This window comes from Artemia franciscana, chromosome 12 (genome assembly GCF_032884065.1).
Source record: "Artemia franciscana chromosome 12, ASM3288406v1, whole genome shotgun sequence".
NCBI classification, from domain to species: Eukaryota; Metazoa; Arthropoda; class Branchiopoda; order Anostraca; family Artemiidae; genus Artemia; species Artemia franciscana.
In genome coordinates this window covers 4,547,986-4,570,503 of record NC_088874.1, presented here as the reverse complement: position 1 = coordinate 4,570,503, position 22,518 = coordinate 4,547,986, and the positions used below count along the sequence as shown (strand labels likewise).

Here is a 22,518-nt window from a genome sequence, read left to right as displayed (position 1 = left end):
TGCCCCCCCCTCCTAATAACACCGGATCCGGTCGGGATTTCAAATAAGAGATCTGAGTTTCGAGGTCCTTGTAAATATGAAATTTCATTAAGATACGATCACTCTTTCGTAAGTTAAAAATACCTCATTTTTTCTAATTTTTTAGAATTAACCCTCCCCCCAACTCCCCCAAAGAGAGAAGAATCCCGTGTCTAGAACTTGTGCTTATTCTTCCCACCAAGTTTCATCCCGATCCCTCCACTCTAAGCGTTTTCCGAGATTTTAGGTCCCTTCCCCCAAACTCCCCCCCCCCAATGTCACCGGATCCGGTCGGGATTTAAAATAAGATCTCTGAGACACGATATCCTTCCAAGTTTTAAATGTCATTAAGATCCGATCACTCCTTCGTAAGTTAAGAATACCTCATTTTTTCTAATTTTTCAGAACTACCCCCCCCCAACTCCCCAAAAAGATAGCGGATCTGTTCCGGTTATGTCAATCACGTATCTAGGACTTGTACTTATTTTTCCCACCAAGTTTCATCCCGATCCCTCCACTCTAAGCGTTTTCCAAGAATTTAGGTTCCCCCCTCAGTTCCCCCCAATGTCACCGGTCCAGTCCGGATTTAAAATAAGAGCTCTGAAACACGATATTCTTCAAAACTTCAAATTTCATTAAGATCCAATCACTCCTTCGCAAGTTAAAAATACTTTATTTTTTTCTAATTTTCAGAATTAAACCCTCCCCCCAACTCTCCTAAACAGAGCAGATCTGTTCCGGTTATGTCAATCACGTATCTAGGACTTCTGCTTATTTTTCCCACCAAGTTTCATCCCGATCCCTCCACACTAAGCGTTTTTCAAGATTTTAGGCTCCCCCCTCCAACTCCCCTCAATGTCACCGGATCTGGCCGGGATTTAAAATAAGAGCTCTGAGACACGATATCCTTCCAAACATCTAATTTCATTAAGGTCTCATCACCCGTTCGTAAGTTAAAAATACGTTAATTTTTCTGTTTTTCCAAATTAACCGCCCCTCCCCCAGATGGTCAAATCGGGAGAAAGACTATTTCTAATTTAATCTGGTTTGGTCCCTGATACACCTGCCAAATTTCATTGTCCTAGCTTACCTGGAAGTGCCTAAAGTAGCAAAACCGGGATAGACCGACAGACAGACCGACAGAATTTGCGATCGCTAGATGTCACTTGGTTAATACCAAGTGCCATCAAAACGAATAAAAAAAAAAAACCCAGATGAAATACAAAAATAACTAAAAGAAACAAGTAACGAGAATAACGTTCAGTCTATGGAAAAGATGCTAAACGAAATAAAAAGCAGACATTGGAACTCCGCCAAGCCGTCGTTGCTCAACACATACACAAATACGAGAAACAAACACTAACCTTCTGAAGTGTGTGTGCACGGCCGTTATCGGGGGGGGGGGGGGGGGTACAAAATATCTTTTTTGGGTGGGGGGGGGGGTACAAAATATTTTCTCTGGGGGCGGCGTACAAAAAAAGTTTAAAAATTCACCAAAAAATTGTTCTTATTCATTTTTGTTACGCTTTTATGAGTTGGACTAAAATGGGGTGGGAGTCAAACCCTTCCCCCTGGATACGGTCTTGTATGTGTGTTGTAGTTTTGAAACTCATTTGTTTGGATAAAAGGGTCTTCAGACTGTCAATACTTTTGTATAAAAAAAAGTAGTTTCATTTTCAGGGACTTAAATTTTCATAAAAGATTAACACACAAGTTGCTGTACTTTTGTTCTTTTAAGGAGCCTGTGCTCTTCACCTAAACCAAATTCAGAAATTGTTGTCTGAACTTGAAGAAGCTAGGCAAATCAACGCTATAGCCCAGTTAACATGGAGTGATGAAATACAGAGAGTGGAAAGACGATATAAAGAGGAACTAGAAACCATTCAGGCATTACTGGAAGGTAAACTTATTTTTATTTCCAATTGGGATTACATGCTATTGAATAAGCTATTTTGGTTACCATAAAATAGAAAAGATACTATAAAAGATCGTTTAATACCTTGGTATAAGGGGGGGGGGGGAAGACCCGAAACCCTATTTCTGTGCAAATCATTGATAATTGTGTTTTAAATTTGATTTTTGTTCACATTTGGGTAACAAAATGGCTAAAACATCTTCGATTTCTGTTTTTTTTTTGGTTCCCTACGTTATTATTTTTATTCCGTCTTAAGTGTTTGTATGGTGGGAAGGGTCGTATCCAGGACTTTTTTCTGGAGGGGGGAGGTTACAAAAAGGTTTTTTCGGGCTTGAGAGGAGGGGGGGGGTACAAAAAACTTTAGAAACGCATCAATTTTTTTTCCGTTTTAATTACGTTTTTACGAGTTGGACAAACATTTTGAGGAGGGGGTTGGGTCAAAATCCCCTCGATACGGATGGGTCATAGATAGCTTAATTGCTAGTATTAATTTAAGGTTTCCACTAGCTGAACTGAATGGTATCTAAAGGGTTGGACAGGCGTAGCAATTTTGTTGTTAAAACAGCCTTTTAAATGGTTATCAAACAGTTCGTGGTAACGAACTGTAGTAAGGAGCGATCCGGCTCAATAGGAACCAAAACTCTAAAAAATTGAATTTTGATATCAATAGCTACATCAAAAGAATCGCATTTTAATGCTGATTTTAAATATATAAGTTTCATCAAGTTTAGTCTTAGCCATCAAAAGTTACGAGCCTGAGAAAATTTGCCTTATTTAGGAAAATAGGGGGAAACACCCCCTAAAAGTCGTAGGATCTTAACGAAAATGACACCATCAGATTCAGCGTATCAGAGAACCCTACTGTAGAAGTTTCAAGCTCCTATCTACAAAAATGTGGAATTTTGCATTTTTTGCCAGAAGACAAATCACGGGTGCGTGTTTATTTGTTTGTTTTTTTTTTTTTTTTTTTCCCCAGGGGTCATCGTATCGACCAAGTCGTCCTAGAATGTCGCAAGAGGGCTCATTCTAACGGAAATGAAAAGTTCTAGTGCCCTTTTTAAGTGACCAAAAAAATTGGAGGGCATCTAGGCCCCCTCCCACGCTCATTTTTTTCCCAAAGTCAACGGATCAAAATTTTGAGATAGCCATTTTGTTTAGCATAGTCGAAAATCATAATAACTATGTTTTTGGGGATGACTTACTCCCCCACAGTCCCTGGGGGAGGGGTTGCAAGTTACAAACTTCAACCAGTGTTTACATATAATAATGGTTATTGGGAAGTGTACAGACGTTTTCAGGGGGATTTTTTTTGGTTTTTCGGGGTAGGGTTGAGGGAGGGGGCTATGTGGGAGGATCTTTCCTTGGAGAAATATTCCATGGGGGAAAAATTCAATGAAAAGGGCGCAGGACGAATGTGGTCACGTTAGAAAAAAAACGTCAAATTAAGAGCTTAACATACAATGCTGGGTGTTCGGAGCCTCTCTATTATGGAGTATAATTTGAAAATAACATAACTATACGAGCGATAAAACATATATACACAACCATAACTCAACTAACGAAAGAACTGCTAAGAGATAACACAACTATAAAGCGAAAACAGGTGAAAACTAACGGGAAAATAAACGAACTAAGAGGTGGAAGGGGCCCAGAGAAAAAATATAATCCTTTTTCAATTTTGAGCCTAACTTCCGCAAAGGAGTAATAATGTCAGAAGCCCCGAAATACCGAATTATTTTCTTTTCAAACAGTTCGTGGTAAGGAACTGTAGTAAGGGGCGACCCGGCTCAATAGTAAACGAAATTCTAAAAAACGGAATTTTGATGCTAAAAGATACATCAAAAGAATCGAATTTTTACGCTGATTCTAAATATATAAGTTTCAATTAATTTAGTCTTTGTCATCAAACGTTACGAGCCTGAGAAAATTTGTCCTATTTTGGAAAAAAGGGGGAAACATCCCCTAAAAGTCATAGAATCTTAACGAAAATCACACTATCGCATTCGGTATATCAGAGAACTCTATAGCAAAACTTTCAAGCTCCTATCTAAAAAATGTGGAATTTTGTATTTCTTGCCAGAAGACAAATCACGGGTGCGTGTTTATTTGTTTTTTTTTTTCCCAGGGGTCATCTTATCGACCAAGTGGTCCTAGAATGTCGCGAGAGGGCTCATTCTAACGGAAATGAAAAGTTCTAGTTGCCTTTTTACGTGACCAAAAAAATTGGAGGGCAAATAGGCCCCCTCCCATGCTCATTTTTTCCAAAAGTCAACAGATTAAAATTTTAAAATAGCCATTTTGTTCAGCATAGTCGAAAACCATAATAACTATGTCTTTGGGAATGACTTACTCCCCCACAATCCCTGAGGGAGGGGCTGCAAGTTACAAACTTTGACCAATGTTTACATATAGTAATGGTTATTGGGAAGTGTACAGACGTTTTCATGGGGATTTTTTGGTTTGGGGGGGTGGGGTTGATGGGAGAGGGCTTTGTGGGAGGATCTTTCCTTTGAGGAATATGTCATGGGGGAAGAAAAATTCAATGAAAAGGGCGCAAGATTTTCTAGCATTACTATAAAAAAACAATGAAAAAATAAACATGAAAACGTTTTTTCAAATGAAAGTAAGGAATAGCATTGAAATTTAAAACGAACAGAGATCATTACGCATATGAGGGGTTCTAAAAATACTTTAGCATAAAGAGCGAGGTATTTAGGAGGAGATAAATACCTCGCTCTTTATGCTAAAATATTTTTAGTGATTTCAACTATTTATTCTACGGCCTTTTTGATTCAGGGGTCATTCTTAAAGAATTGGGACAAAACTTACGATTTAGTGTAAAGAGCGAGGTATTAACGAGGGTACAAACCCCCTCGTACACATAATAAAAATATAAGAATATAAAAGTTTGTTACGTAAGTTAATTCTTAAGTTACGTATATTTTTTACTAATAAAAACGTTCGTTGAATATTAAAAGTTCTACTAGCCTTTTTAAGTAACCGAAAAATTGGAGGGCAGCTAGGCCTCCTTCCCCACCCCTTATTTCTCAAAATCGTCTGATCAAAACTAAGAGAAAGCCATTTAGCCAAAAAAAAAAAAATAATATACTAATTTCATTTCAATAATTTATGTGCGGAGAGCCAAAATCAAACATGCATTAATTCAAAAACGTTCAGAAATTAAATAAAAAAAACTAGTTTTTTTAACTGAAAGTAAGGAGCGACATTAAAACTTAAAACGAACAGAAATTACTCCGTATATGAAATGGGTTGTCCCCTCCGCAGTCCCACGCTCTTTACGCTAAAGTTTTTAATTGTTTTAAAAAGTAGAATTGTGGCAAAGAGTCAAACTTTAGCGTAAAGAGCGAGGGACTGCGGAGGGGACAACCCATTTCATATACGGAGTAATTTCTGTTCGTTTTAAGTTTTAATGTCGCTCCTTACTTTCAGTTAAAAAAACTAGTTTTTTTTATTTAATCATAAATAGCACAGCATAAGAAATTGGCCTCTCTACATTAACTAAAGTACTCTCTAGAGCCCATACTTGGTCTGCTGGTTGAAGCTGCTTGGTCTTAAGGATTAACGAAATTGTTATGGAATGGAAGCAGGCCGACTTTAAAATATCCTACTGTTTCATTAGATATTTGCGATAATTTTCAATATCCAGCCGGTTTTATTCCTCGTCTTCTCTTTCCATTTGATATTTGAAAATTATTCTTGCCGTTAAGATACGCCTTCCAGATAAGATACTGTAGCCATATATATATATATATATATATATATATATATATATATATATATATATATATATATATATATATATATATATATATATATATATATATATATATATATATATATATACCGTCGAACGGAGTAACTTTGAACTAAAAATCGTGAAAAATCGAGGTTATTTCTTTATGTTTTTCTTTAAACTAGAATTTACTAATAATATTTTTGACATCTGGGGAATACGTCATTTTACGTCGAATGGCAACTGTCCGAAACTGCTGGTCTTCATTTTGTAATAGTTACACCAATCCTAAAGTGTAACTATAGTTACATAATAGTTACATAACTATAGTTACATAATAGTTACACCAATCAAAGTTACCCCAGTGTTCAAAGTTACCTCATGGGGTGTTTAACTTAGAACACTAAAAAATTTGATGGGTAATATTGAACAAGAGTTGGAGGAGTTGGAAGGCATATGACATCAAACTTAAAGTAAAAAAAACTCGTTTATTGAGAGAACTACAATGTTACTTCTAAAATAAAAAGGCAAAGAAAAAGTCAAATTAGTGAAGTAGCAGATAACCAAAGTCATAATCAACTACAAATTTTCCGCCGTTAGTGAGTCGAAGGGCTGGAAGATCTTCCACTACCTTTTCGGAAGGGATGGATGCTGAGTCTTTCGCCCTGGGAAAATAGAAGAATCCATCCTTGTTTTTTCGCAGGCATATCACATTCAGCAAGCCGTCAGAAGAAGGAGCATCTACCTCTAACACTACAAAATTATTATAAATACAACTCACGAAGAACTTTGCAATGAAACAGCGTCCATCCATGGTTTTTGGTGGATAATTTGAACCCATATTAGCGGCTGCCTTGCTTGACAGATTAGAAGGGCTAGCGCTCGTCAACTCATCAACTTCCATTTTAGACTCATTTGCATCGGGATGCGTCAGTCATATCAGACTCACAACTTGCATCTTCTGCATCCCCAATGGTTTTCCCTGGTATGATGCTAAGATGTTTGCGCGTGATATTCCTTACAGATATTCCAACTCTGTGGACTTGCCAGACATCTAATAAAACTTTGCTGACGTTGTCCACAACCTCTTGTGGAGTTTGTTGGACGGGAAGTTGATGGTCTTGGATGTGCTGGAACGTGATAAACGCTTGACAAAGCCAATCTTTAGGTTTGCCTTTCCGTTTGCTGCTAGACCTTCCAGGAGTAGCTTCAGAAGCTGGGAGAATTTGTCTTTTCTCGCTGCAGTTTCTTGTGAACTATCTATTTTGTAATGATCAAGCATTCTCCTCCACGCTCTTTTCGTTGGAGCAAAAAATGTAACATCAAGAGGTTGCAGTATATCTGTTTCGTTTGGTGAAAAGCATGCAAAGTGAATATTGTTTTCTCTACAGACTTTCAACACTTTAGCAGAAATGTGGGAATCGAGGCTGTCACCCAAAAAAACTTTCACCCCTTTTCTTTTTTTTAAGTGTTGGTGTGTCAGTGACATAAACCACTCTTCAAAAATTTCACTCTCAAACCATCCTGATTTAAATGCAGCATAGCTAACTTCTTTAGGGCCTCCTGTACGCCACGAGCTAAACATGTCTTTAGCTTTTTATGTGAAAAAAGCTAAGTCCGCAGCAGCAAAAGCTGCTGCCGGGTGACAGCAGTCCGCCTTCTGCATTTCCACATATCATCAGGGATATTGCTCTCTTTGTTTCATTCATTATTCTTGAGGGGTATATGGCACCTTTTTTCACAATGCAGTTGTTTTTCCTGGGGTTGTCTGTTAAGTTAGTCTTATCGTAATGGTAAAAATTCGACAAAGACACATCCTGAATAGTCATCTCTAAATGGTTGTTGTACTGGTTCAACATTTTAGATGAAACAGAAGCTCTTTTATGGAGTAGTTCGCTACGGTTATCATTCGAAGCTTTGAACTATGTCAATTTAGAAAAGAATTCATAAAGTCTTATCCAGGTATATAGATCTTAAAGCAATATACTGTTTTTTTCAATTGATGCAAGGTAACTTTTGACTATAAGTTTCAGCTCGAAGCGATTAACAGGAAACCCCCCACTCAGCACATGTAAGCAAATGGGATACGATAGTTTCTCCTTCAATTTCCGTCAATACAGTTGGTCTTCCTACCTTTTTGTTGTGTTTTTTGTTCATTCGGTGACAAAGAGTACCCTAAGTAATCCTGTATTTCCCTGAAGCCCTTCTCACTGTTAGGTCTCCTTTCTTTATTTCCTCCAGAGCTTTTTCCATCACTTCCTCGTCATAACTGCACACTTTCTTGCATTCACTGGTTTCCTATATGTCTTGGACATCTATAAAAATTTTTGATTAAGACTCTCAAATGACTTTCTTTCACAGTTTTTACCACCATCGCCATTTACCAAATTACTTCCATTTACCAAAATAAAAATTTTTGATTAAGACTCTCAAATGACTTTCTTTCACAGTTTTTACCACCATCGCTTCTCTACTAAGCGACTGAAAACAAAAATAGTACAATGAAGGCTTTTTGTTTTAACAACAGGCAACGGTAGAGCATTGCCACTGGTAGGCTCAGTTCCAAGGATTTAATTGTTTCTGTGATTTTGTTTCCATTTTGGGTGCCTATACATAATTTCACTTGTCCTGTATTTACTCTGCTATATTGCGTGATAAACCACGACCTGATAAGTAAACCTCTAGCGGTAAAGCAGAAGGCATGAGCCTTAATTGAAAATAATATTTTTAAAAACTGTCTTTTTTTAAATGCATCAAATTAAATTACAAAGGACCCAAATTAAATTGCCTTAACTTAATTTTCATGTTTTTCAAAGCGCAAATCGTACTTCTCTTTTTTATATTTTACACTATAATTAACTTTATAATTCCATTAATGTCTCTTTAATGACTTCTCCCCTAAGAAGAAATAAAAGTAGGTCTGAAGGAATTAGGAAATGGTCAAAAATTTTAACAATAGCTAAAGAGATGAATTTGATTTGCGCCTTCCTAAGGATCAATAGAATAAAAGAGTTTTGCTGAAAGTCTAAACAACAGAGTAAACCTCAATTCAATGCAAAGTTGAACAACTGGCCAGTACAGAACACTGAAATCAATATAAAAGTTACCCCGAAAAAAACGAAATATTTGCGGTTAACATTTAACACTACTGCCATCTTGAATCCATGGAATACGGAAATGATTTAACCTAAAAACCTAACCATTCGGCTCCTTGGCTATAGAAAAATGTAAGATTGAAAGATGTAGTTTAGTTTATGAAAGTAAAAAAGGGTAACTTACTTTCAGCACTTTTTGACAATTTTGGATAACTCGAATTCTTTTAAGAATAAAAGCTAATATTTCATGTTAATCCGAATGCAAGTATTACCAACTGATTAAGATCTCGTCTGTCAATTGTCTAGTAACAAGTACGAGCGAATAATTCCACTATTGTCTGCAAAAGAGCGGTCATTGTCGTTACTGATTTTGTTCAAAGTTTCCCATAGCGTTCAAAGCTACTCCGTTCTACAGTATATATATATATATATATATATATATATATATATATATATATATATATATATATATATATATATATATATATATATATATATATATATATATATATATATATATATATATATATATATGTATATAAATATACATATATATATACATATATATATATATATATATATATATATATATATATATATATATATACATATATATATATATATATATATATATTTATATATATATATATATATATATATATATATATATATATATATATATATATATATATATATATACATATATATATATATATATATATATATATATAAATATATATATATATATATATATATATATGTATATATATATATATATATATATATATATATATATGTATATATATATGTATATTTATATACATATATATATATATTTATATATATATATATATATATATATATATATATATATATATATATATATATATATATATATATATATATATATATATATATATATATATATATATATATATATATATATATATATATATATATATATTTATATATATTTATATATATACTGTAGATTTAGAAATAGATTTGTTTAAAAAAAAGTCTGCCAATGCAAGCCCTAATTCCGAGCTGTATTCTTATGCTCTATTCTATTTGTATTTTTTCCATAATTTAATCACAAGGGCTGTAGAATAAATAGTGGGAATTACTAAAAATATTTTAGCGTAAAGAGCGACCTATTTAGGAAGAGATGGACCCCCTATATGTGTAATAATCTCTGTTCGTTTTAAGTTTTAATGCTGGTCCTTACTTTCAGTTGAAAAAAACTTTTTCATATCTATTTTTTCATTTTTTTTTTAATAATGATAGAAAATCCTGCGCCCCCTTCATGGGATTTTTCTTCTCCCATGACAAATTCCTCCAAGATAAGATCCTCCCACGAAGCCCCCTCCCCTCAACCCCCCCCCACAACCAAAAATCATCCTGAAGAGGTCTGTACACTTCCAAATAATCATTACTGTATGTAAACGCTGGTCAAAATTTGTAACTTGCAGTCCATCCCTTGGGGACAGTGGGGGAGTAAGTGAGCCCCAAAGACATAGTTATTATGTTTTTCAACTGTGCTGAACAAAATGGCTATCTCAAAATTTTGATCCGTTAACTTTGGGAAAAAATGAGCATGGAAGGGGGCCTAGGTGCCCTCCAATTTTTTGGTCACTTAAAAAGGGCACTAGAACTTTTAGTTTTCGTTAGAATGATCCCTCTCGCAACATTCTAGGACCACTTAGTCGATACGATCACCCCTGGGGAAAAAAACAACAAAAAACAAACAAATAAACACGCATCCGTGATCGGTCTTCTGGCAAAATATACTAAGTTTCCACATTTAGATAAGAGCTTGAAACTTCTTCAGCAGGGTTCTCTGATACGCTGAATGCGATGGTGTGATTTTCGTTAAGATTGTGTGACTTTTAGGGGGTGTTTCCCCCTGTTTTCCAAAACAAGGCAAGTTTTCTCAGGTTCGTAACTTTTGATGAGTAAGACTAAATTTGATGAAACTTATATATTCAAAGTCAGCATAAAAATCCAATTCTTTTGATATATCTATTGGTATCAAAATTCCGTTTTTTTAGAGTTTTGTTTACTATTGAGCCGGGTCGCTCCTTACTACAGTTCGTTACCACGAACTGTTTGAAACATGTTCTGTTTCTAGGAATGATAATGAACCTAGTAAGACCTTCTGGTGGACGCTCTCTCTCTCTCTCTCCATTTGTTACTGTTTTGAAGATTTCTCCATATTTGTTGCTTAATTTGCCATTTTTTTGTGATTTTTGATTGGTTTCTTCCCAAAAAGTAATGTATTACGTTTGCGTCTGAAATCAATTTTTTAGTTTGGGTTTTAAGAATATCTAAGTGTTTGCTTTCTATCTACGCCTTAAGAACGTATTGTAACACATTTTAAAGCAAATAATCATCATTGAACACGGGATTTTTTTTCATCCAGGGAGGTTATTTGATTGCACAATGCCTGCTGATAGGGAAAGAAGTCTTAAATTTCATTGGAGATTATTGAACTTATGACGAATGATCCGGAAAAATGCAAAATCATTTAGAAAAATTACATATTTTTGGTATATAATTGAAGAATTAAAGATGGGTAGTGATTCAAAAGGTCTTGTGTTCAAATTATGACAAGTTCAAATCATAATAACATTATAGTCAAAATATGTTCATCTTCAAATTATAACAAGTTCAAAATGTTTGAATTATGTTCAAATATGTCCAGTTTTTAAAGGTTCCTAGTGATATACACCATTTATCTGCTTCTGCGACGGATTGACTCCCCAACAAATATGGTTCCCCTCAAATAAAATGCATTATGCATAGGGATTTGCAAGGAGTTGTGGATAGTTGTGCATGACTTGGGACCTTGTGGTCCAACTCACTCCCTTCAATAGCTACAATTTTATTATTATTCCCATATATCAATTACTGTTTGTGTTTTTTCTGGGGATTTTGGGATTTGGATGCTATTTTGAGAGGTGCCAAATGTTTATTTTACAGTTGCACTACACCTTAGAAATGTGTAGAACCAAATTTCACGTGTAGCTTTACTTAAGGAATGGGGGGGGGGGCTATCTTCCCAGATACGATTGCCACTTCCTCTAAGACTTGAAAAGAAAATTTCTTCGGCTTTATTCTCATTAAAAAATACCTATTTTTAGGGTTTTCATTAAATAAATTGCATGTGTGTCCCTCATTGAAAATACCTACTATTAAGGTTTCTATTGAATAACCTACATGTGAGTCCCTCTGTACGCACATTGAGTGATAAATTATGTCTAGTTTAAAAAAAATGCAAAAACTAGACAATAATTCTAGTCGCATTAATTCTGTCACTGTAATTATTTCTAGTGGCAAAATAATTGCCACTTTGCTCCCATCCCTTAAATTTTTGTGAATTGACTATTGCATTTCACAGAAAATAGTTACCGTACCATTTAGCGAAGGGTTTTCTTGCATTCCTGCAAGGGATGTCATTTGAAACCTCAAACATCCACAAAAATGAGAGGGAGGAAGGATTTGTTAGTAGGAGGAAGGAGTACCAATTCACAAAAATGGTGTGGGGTAAGGATTTGTCTAATAATAAACATGTAAAAAATGGATATATCTTAATCCATAAGGGGAATTTTTCTTATAATGAGAATTCCATGTATTTTCTATACCAAGGTGTTTTTTCTTAATTTGGGGGGGGATTTAGGTTCAATCACCTATTTTCTGCTCTATCGGCAACCATGGTTTGCAAAAAACTGTAAAACCTGAAAATTTGAAGATTGCATATAAAAAGCACACAATTAGGAAAAACCAAAGAACTACTGAGTATATTGTTCAGTAGGGATCTCCCTCAGGCCAATCAGCGAGTCCCCATGTGGTGGATAGGGGAATGCTATAAAGATATGTAGGGTACCTTCGTAGAAGGCGTGAAACAAGGGGAACCTAGTCCTTGGGGGTCCATAATAAAAACTGGGGCACCCTTGCCCAGAGACCGTAAATGCACGGGGAGGACAGCGGCCTCTGCAAAGGGCTACCTTGACCCTGTCGGGGTACTTGCAAGACTGGGGACCTTGCGGTTTACTCTATCTCCGCTTGAGGAGTGACGCACTCATTAACAACACAGCATTTGCACGGGATTCGGATTAATTGATAATTATTCTTAGCCTTGTCTGTTTTGGTGCGCGTTTTCGGACTGGAAAATCTCTTCCCAGCTAATCTATCTACTATGGGTTGCCTCCCCTTAGTAGCACATTATTTATAGGCATGAATATATAATGGTTTGGAGGTAATAGGCTTGAGATTTTCTGTGCAAGATTTTGACTCTTGTTGATAGAAGAGCATAGCCGAAGTGCCGAAAACCAAATTGTGACCAAAATGCGCCCAGGATTGCACAAAGCCCCCATTCAACTGGAGGTCCCAGGAACTTAATGTTGTCCGGTTCTAAGCCGAGTTAAGCACTTCTGTGTAGACCTGAGAAGATGTGTTGTTTCCCATCCCGTTCCTTTTCTGGCACCATTGCTTTTTCTGAGGTCAACATAATTTTATTCATTTAAAGAATATGAAAATTGTAACTTTCAATGTTACGACTTTAAAAAGCAAAGATAGTTCTTGCAAACATTTTGACTGTTATATTCAGACGCTTCAAACTGGACTTATTATAGGAGCTTCAGGAATTCATATCCAATGGGTATGAAATATGAAATTAGGGGATATAGAGTTTATTTACTCAGGCATGAAGGATGGGGTATATAAATAGGAAGTAGACATGATGAATAATGAATCTGCTAAGCACCGGCAGATCCAGTGGGTCCCCTTCCCCTTTAATTTGTTCTGATGCACTCTTTTTCTTTCTTTTTTTCGCTCTTTTTTTTAGATTAAATTTGTCAATTTGGTCAATATTGGCACCTTTGTCTCATTGGCGCCCTTGTCACATAGCCCCTCCCAATATTTTGCTCTAGATCCGCCCCTGCTGCTAAGTCCTATTTAGGCTGGAAAGGTATCAAACAGTTCGAGCTAACGAACTGTAGTAAGGAGCGACCCGGCTCAATAGTAACCAAAACTCTAAAAAATGGAATTTTGATACCAATAGCTACATCAAAAGAATCGCATTTTAATGCTGATTTTAAATATATAAGTTTCATCAAGTTTACTATCAAAATTTACGTATAAAAACGTTTAAAGTAAAGTCTTACCTATCAAAAGTTACGAGCCTGTGAAAATTTGCGTTATTTTAGAAAATAGGGGGAAACACCCCCTAAAAGTCACCTCCTCCTAATACCTCGCTCTTTACGCTAAAGTATTTTTTAGTAATTTCAACTATTTATTCTACGGCTTTTGTGATTCTGGGGTCATTCTTAATGAATTGGGACAAAATTTAAGCTTTAGTGTAAAGAGCGAGGTACTGACGAGGGGGCAAACCCCCTCATATATGTAATAAAAACATGAGAATACAAAAGTTCTTTACGTAAGCTAATTTATAAGTTACGTATATCTTTTACTAATAAAAGAATTCGTAAAAAATTAAAAGTTTTAGTTGCCTTTTTAAGTCACCAAAAATCGGAGGGCAACTAGGCTTCCTCCCCCGCTCTTTTTTTCTCAAAATCATTCGATCAAAATTATGAGAAAGCCATTTAGTCCCCCCAAAAAATATTTAAATTTCGTTTTAATTATTCCTCTGCGGAGAGCCAAAATCAAAACATGCATTGATTCAAAAACGTTCAGAAATCAAATAAAAAAACAAGTATTTTTAACGGGAAGTAAGGAGCGACATTAAAACTTAAAACGAACAGAAATTACTCCATATATGAAAGGGCTGCTTCCTCATCAACGGCCCGCTCTTTACGCTAAAGTTTTTTACTGTTTTAAAAAGTAGAATTAAGAGAAAGAGTCAAACTTTAGCGAAGAGCGGGGTGTTGATGAGGAAGCAGCCCCTTCCCTATACGAAGTAATATCTGTTCGTTTTAATGTCGCTCCTTACTTCCCGTTAATAAAAACTTGTTTTTTTATTCAATCAAAAATAAGATGATAATCGCTCATTTTATGACTAAAAATTGCGAAGTATCGGTCATAGCAGTATATGCCCTCTAAAACCGACTGACAGAGATAGTAATGCCTCAAATGAATTCTACTTAGAGTTCCAGGAGCAGAAACACAGGTTCCCAGGTAGAAATGTTTTGTTTTTTCATCGGAATATTTTAACACACAGGTCGGTAGAAATAATTTGGTGTAGGAAGAGAAAAAAGTAATGACTATAAACTGCTACAACTTTGTAGGCGTTATAATTTAGCCAATACTCTATTTGGTCATAAAATGGCCCATAAGTTAACATGGTATTCACATAATGGAAAGATAGATAATCTTTGAATATGTTCTTGTAAACCGAAGACTGGTTGGATCTATCAATAAAAGATACTAGGGTATATAGGAGTGCTGTTATTAATGTTAAAAGTAAACATCACCATCTAGTAGTTTCAAGCGTTAATATAAAGCTGAAATTCCGGAAGGGTAGCTACTTCCTAGGAAGTAATGATGCTGGTAGACTCTAGGATGAGAATTTGAGAGAAACAGGTGAATACTATACTGAAGAGTTTATACAAAGTTCAAGATTTGACAATGTAGAAGATAGATAAATATCAGTTCTCATTTTCAAGTTTATCATTGCTTCAAATCTGGCTAAGTGATGTGCTTTATGATTAAGGAAATTCCTGTTTTTAATGTTATCCCAAATGAGGTTAGTGACCCATTTATTGAGTTGTCAGCTATGTCATGAATGCCTTTTTTAATCAGTTTCCGTAAGAATGAAATTAGTCACAAATAAATTAACTGATAACCTGGAAATAGTGAGAATATTGGTACAGTTTTTGAGTGATATTGGAAAAGATTATAAATTCTAAAAATATATTGAAGTGAGGAAGTAATATGATCCAGTGACTTGGTTCCCAAGGTGTCTATCACAGAGCAGAGGAGAACTCAAATCCATTGAATTGAATTAGTTACAAATAAAGAACAAATGGCACTTGAATTCCTCAAAAAGTGATTGACAATCCTCAAATGTGGTGTCGAAGTAGTTTTATCAGTTGGATAGCCAGTTTTCTTGGCTTGGATATTCATGAAGGCTATGTTATAGCGAAAGAAGTTGCTGGTAGAGAACTTTTAGAATTTAGTCACTTCGTTAAAAATATAGGTGGAGAACCTTTTAAAAATATGTGTTTTAGTCTATTCTTAAGTCTTTTGGTCCGAATGTTGATGAAGGTTCAGCTTCGCAAAAACTTACGAGATGACCAAGGCTTGAATGGAGTAGGCTAATCTGCCTTTTGAGCTAAATCGTCAATTAACTGAAATCGTAAGGTAGAAACGCTTTGTAAATAAACAATTAGTGGTAGTTGATAAAGCAAAAACCTTTTAATAATCAGGGATTAAGAATAAGTAGGAAGCAAAGAAACGATACACTGGCCGATTGTGTTTTATGAGAAGATGTTTGAATTTCACGTAAATCAAATTTTAAGAAAGCTTACTCTAGTTAGATACGTGTACTATCAATATCTGATGCAACCTAAGATACATTATAATATTCTTACCAGAAAAAAAAATTAAAACTAGTTTTCGCATTTTTTTTACATTTTATTTGAAATTTAAGTTTTAGGAAAAATAAGTTCTATATAAAAACATGTTTATTTTTAACCTTTAGTACCGAAATGATCTCTGTAGCTGAGATGGATTCTGATTTTCCCTGACTTATCAAATTGTATAAAAGGTGTGACTGTTTTCTTTTTTTCTACTGAAATTCAGCTTTAGTTTTTTTTTTCTAATAGAAATCGTCTTGTTCGCCAAAACAGAAAGTCGTATAAACAAATTAAATACTTAACGTCTTAAAGACTAAAAGGGAAAACAATTTCAGATACTTCTCTCTGACAAAGTGCATATGACTTCTCTCCAGCTCTCACATTTCACTGATAGGTGAAAACATTATAAATGCGATTAATTTTTTTTTGCTTTCTGAGGTCGGGGTTGTGGGGCAATTACCTCCATGTGCTTCCCATGTTCTTTTGTCGAAAATTTCATTAAATGAGCAAAAACATATTTTTTTAGCCGTAAACAGGAGTGTCGTTTTTTTGGGGGGGATGGAGGGGGCAGTTGCCCCAATAACGTAGAGAAAAATTGTTATATAGTCCATGCCCCTTGATTATCCAGATATAGGCCTCTCTTGCCCCTCTCCCCCAATAAAATGCTGGAGATTCGGCCCTGGCCGCAAATGAAATGTATCTCTGAAGTACTTTGTTTATTTTATTTTGTAGCCAATAACGGTAATTAAAAAACATGATGCTAGGGTATCCTAACCTGTCTTTGTATTTAGGAGGACCAGTAAAATAGGTTGTTCATTTTATTTTTGTAGTCAATAACGGTAATTAAAAAACATGATGCAAGGTTATCCTAACCTGTTTTTGTATTTAGGAAGAACAGTAAAATAGGTGATGTTGAATAGGGGATAAAAAAGGGACCAAGTTGCAGTAATAGCTGAAACCTAGTTAAGGGTGAACCACAGTCCAAAATCTACCCCCTCCCCATTGAAATTAGCATGATCGAAAACAATTTAAAGGAGAATTACAGTCTCACCTTGAACAACAAAGAAAATCCCTTTTTCGCATGGGCAGCGTTGATTTGTCTCTTATCTATTAGGGCTACCAGAACATCACAAACATGTTTAATCTCCCATTTAAAAGCTATTACTCATGTCTAATCCCTTTGTATCACTTCCACCATCTGCAAGTGCCTCATGAATCTAAAAATTGTGCTTTTGGTTTTATTTATCTAATAGAAAAGATATAAAAGAAAGTATACAAAAGTAAGATGGAACTAGATCTAGGCTATAAGGTGGATGTGCCAGCAATTCCCACCAAAGTTCTCTCAAACCTTTTTAGCATGATAAAAAATGTCCTCACGATAGAGCTCTCCTGGTCACTTTTTTGCTAACAATTTTTCGGCTCACAATTTCCTCAAAACCTTTACGTTATAGACTCTTGTGATAGTTTCTCAACCTTGTAAAAAGTCCTTGTAATAAACAAAATATAAGTCCTTATCAGTGGTAGAAAACGGTTACCATTATCTTGTTGACAGAAATAGTTTGTATTTTTGGAATGCTCCTTGTATTATCGCATTTAGGGGTACCGCGGAGATAATTAGGACCAAGGAGTGACAATTGAGTGATGCGGGCGATCAATGTGCAAAATTGTGTTGGTATCAAGTAACCCATTACAAATAATCGCAACTTCTGTGTTTCGGAATCAGGTTATACGGTATCATTTCGTGAAAGTTTATGAGCAATACGGAAATTCGTTTATGTTTTGAAATTCTTGATTAAAAAAAAGTTACTTCTAGAATGCCAAAAAAATCGATGCGCTATAGCAACTTAATAAATTATATCTTAGTGTGCTGTTCATTTTTGATATAGAAGATTGCATGTTTTCTTGCTTACTTTGCATGGCATTAAACCTCTAAGATATATTAAAACGGTAATCCCGAAAATTTTTGAAAAATCGGAATATCCATATTTCGAAATGAGTATGTGCAGTATTATTCCACCAAAAATAATGAGAGATATGGAAATTTTGCTTAGACTATTGAAGAGAATATGAACTTCCGTCAATATTCAAAGTTATTTGATTAAAAAAGATACATATATACTTTCGAAACTAGGACATTTTTCTTAGATTAAATATTTTTTTTTCAAAAAAATTGAAAAATTCTCGGTGCAACATTAAAACTTCAAACGATCGGAAATTATTCTGTATATGAGGGAGGCAACTCCCCCCCCGTAAATAATAAAAATAAGAAAGATCATTACAATGTTTATTTCTACATTAAATTTAAATTAAAAACGGAAAAAGATTAAGTAAAAAATGAAGTTTTTTTGAGGGACGTGAAGAGCTGAAGCTTAAAACAAACAGAAGTTGTTGCTTCACTCTGTATCTAACATATATGGATAAAGCTGGTGCAAACAAACCAACTGGTGATTCATGAAATGAAGAACACCATAATATGAACTCCGGAAATGACGTCATTTCTAACATAAAATTTCAAGTCATGATAAAAATTCTAAAGCTAGTCTGTATTCCTAATACTGTCAAGATGGCTTCACTTCAAATTTGTCCACAAACTATTCATGAAATGTCCTTTTCAGAACCAAAACGATGGACTGAGCAAATTACGCAGAAATGATACTAGATTAAACGAAAAAAAAATTAAGCAGAAATCCTAAAATGTTCTATTTTTACACTGTAAAAAGTGTCCTTAATCGGTTTGCTGTTACTGTACCAAAACTCCTATATTACTTTGGGTTTTCAGTAAAGCACTCAATCAATCAATTATTATTCACATATACATGTATATATTTGACTCGGCCCATGGGGAGACGAGCTAAAAAAACTAGGCCTAGACAAAAATAAAATAACAAATAACGCTACAGTACAAAGATAGACACAACGACAAAGTTATAATGACACAACAGTAATATGAAAGTAGCAGCTAGCCGGATTCATAAATAAATATAAAAAAATTCAATATTATTATGTATAAATTAAACAGTTCGTGGTAACGAACTGTAGTAAGGACCGACCCGGCTCAATAGTAACCAAAACTCTAAAAAAACTGGATTTTAATACTAATAAATGCATCAAAAGAATTGAATATTTATGCTGATTATAAATATAAGTTTCATTAAATTTAGTCTTACCCATCAAAAGTTACGAGCCTGAGAAAATTTGCCTTATTTTGAAAAATAGGGGGGAAACACCCCTTAAACATCATAGTATTTTAACGAAAATCACACCATCATATTCAGCGTATCAGAGAATCCTACTGTAGAAGTTTCAAGCGCCTATCTACAAAAATGTGGAATTTTGTATTTTTTTTTGCCAGAAGACCGATCACGGGTGCGTGTTTATTTGTTTCTTTTTTGTTTTTTTCCAGGGGTGATCGTGTCGACTCAGTGGTCCTAAAATGTCGCGAAAGGGCCCAATCTAACGGAAATTAAAAGTTCTAGTGCCCTTTTTAGTGACCAAAAAAATTGCAGGGCACCTAGGACCCCTCCCACGCTCATTTTTCCTTCAAAGTGACCGGATCAAAATTTTAAGATAGTCATTTTGTTCAGCATAGTCGAAAAACCTAATAACTATGTCTTTGGGGATGACTTTCTCCCCCACAGTCCTTGGGGGAGGGCCTGCAAGTCACAAACTTTGACCATAATTTACATATAGAAATGGTTATTGGGAAGTGTACAGACGTTTTCAGGGGGATTTTTTCTGGTTGGGGGGATGGGGTCGAGGGGAGGGGGTTACGTGGGATGATCTTTCCATGGAAAATTTATAATGGGGGAAGAGAAATTCCATGAAGGGGGCGCAGGATATTTCTTAAAAAAAAACAATGAAAAAATAAATACGAAAAAGTTTTTTCAACTGAATGTAAGGAGCAGCATTAAAACTTAAAACGAACAGAAATTATTACGCATATGAGGAGATTCATCTCCTCGTAAATACCTTTCTCTTTACATTAAAGTATTTTTTGTATATTCAACTATTTATTCTACGACCTTTGTGATTCAGAATTGGTTAAAGAATTGGGATAAAATTTAAACTTTAGTGTAAAGAGCGAGGTATTGACGAGGGGGCGAACCCTCTCATATACGTAATAAAAATATACGAATATAGAAGCTCGTTACGTAAGTTAATTTGTAAGTTACGTATATTTATTACTAATAAAAACGTTCGTAAAAAATTAAAAGTTCTAGTTGCCTTTTTAAGTAACTTAAAAATTGGAGGGAAAATAAGCATCCTATCACACCCCTTTTTTCTCAAAATCGTCCGATCAAAAGTATGAGAAAGCCATTTAGCCACAAAACAAGAGCTAAGAGCTCATATCGCACTTTTGACGAGGTCGGAAGAGCCAAGAGCTCATATGGCATGAGCTCTAGCAAAATCCTAAGAATCAATAGACTGATTTAAAAGGAAAATCAGAGGCTTAATGCCGGTCGGGATTTAAAATAAGAGCTCTGAGACACAAGGTCCGTCTCCACTCGTAACTTAAAAGTACCTCATTTTTTCTAATTTTTCCTTCGTTTCAACCCCCCCCCCAGATGGTCGAATCGGGGAAAACAACTTTATCAAGTCAATTTGTGCAGGTCCCTGACACGCCAACCAATTTTCATCTTCCTAGCACATCCAGAAGCACCAAACTCGCCAAAGCACTGTACCTTCCCTAACTCCCCCGAAGAGAGTAGATCCAGTCCAGTTGCGTCAATCACGTATCTACGACATTTGCTTATTCTACCCACCAAGTTTCATCCCGATCTCTCCACTCTAAGCGTTTTCCAAGATTTCTAGTTTCCCCCTCCAACTCCCTCCAATGTCACCAGATCTTGTCGGGATTTAAAATAGAGCTCTGAGACATGAGTTCCTTCTAAATATCAAATTTCATCAATATCTGGCCACTCGTTCTTAAGTTAAAAATACCTCAATTTTTCTAATTTTTCCGAATTAACTCCTCCCAAACTCCCCCAAAGAGAGCGGATCCGTTCCAATTTTCAATCACGTATCTAGAACTTATGCTTATTCTTCCCATCAAGTTTCATCCTAAGTGTTTTTCAATATTTCCGGTTTCCAAGATTTCTGTTTCCCCCTCCAACCCCCTATATCCCCGGATCCGATTTGAAATGAAACTGGAGCATCTGAGATATAAGATATTTCTATATATCAAGTTTCATTAAGATCCGATCACCCATTCGTAAGATAAAGAAACCTTAATTTTCCAGTTTCCCCCTCCAACTCCCCCCAATGTCACCTGATCTGGTCATGATTTAAAATAAGAGCTCTGAAGCACAAGATCCTTCTAAATATCAAATTTCATTAAGATCTGATCACCCGTTCGTAAGTTACAAATGCCTCATATTTTCTAATTTTTCTCAATTGCCCCCCCCCCCCCCAACTCCCCCAAAGAGAGTGGATCCGGCTCGGTTGTGTCAGTCACGTATCTTGGACTTGTGTTTATTCTTCCCACCAAGTTTAGTCCTGATCTCTCCGCTCTAAGCATTTCCAAGATTTCCTGTCACTCCAACTCCCCCCAATGACACTGAATCCGGTCGAGAATTAAAATAAGAGATCCGAGTTATGAGGTCCTTCTAAATATGAAATTTCGTTAAGATCCGATCACTCCTTCTTAAGTTAAAAATACCTAATTTTTTCTAATTTTTCAGAATTAACCCTCCCCCAATGAGAGCAGATCCGTTCCGGTTATGTCAATCACGTATTTCGGATTTGCGCTTATTTCTTCCACCAATTTTCATCCCGATCCCTCCTAAGCCTTTCCAAGATTCCCGGTCCCCCCTCCCAATGACACTGGATCCGGTCAGGTACGAGGTCCTTCTAAATATGAAATTTCATTAAGATCCGATCGCTCCTTCGTAAGTTAAAAATACCTCATTTTTTTTAATTTTTCCGAATTAACCGCCCCCTACTCCACCCCAGAAGGTCGAATCCGGGGAACGACTATTTCTAATTTAATCTGGTCTGGTCCCTGATACGCCTGCCAAATTTGACCGTCCTAGCTTATCTGGAAGTGCCTAAACATGCAAAATCGGGACAGACAGACCGACCGACAAAATTTGCGATCGCTTTATGTCACTGGGTTAATACCAAGTGCCCTAAATTAATATGCAAATTTCGTTTTAATTATTCATGTGCGGAGAGCCAAAATCAAAACATGCATTAATTCAA

The 22,518-nt window shown here is 35.5% G+C and overlaps 1 protein-coding gene across 1 annotated transcript in view; it reads left to right on the top strand.

Moving 5' to 3' along the window:
• The window catches only part of LOC136033601 (rab GTPase-binding effector protein 1-like), a 119,329-nt gene that overhangs the window by 13,318 nt on the left and 83,493 nt on the right, over positions 1 to 22,518 (top strand). The window contains exon 3 of the mRNA XM_065714381.1: positions 1,757 to 1,918. Coding sequence (XP_065570453.1) covers positions 1,757 to 1,918 — 162 coding nt within the window. The remainder of the gene's footprint in view (positions 1 to 1,756; positions 1,919 to 22,518) is intronic.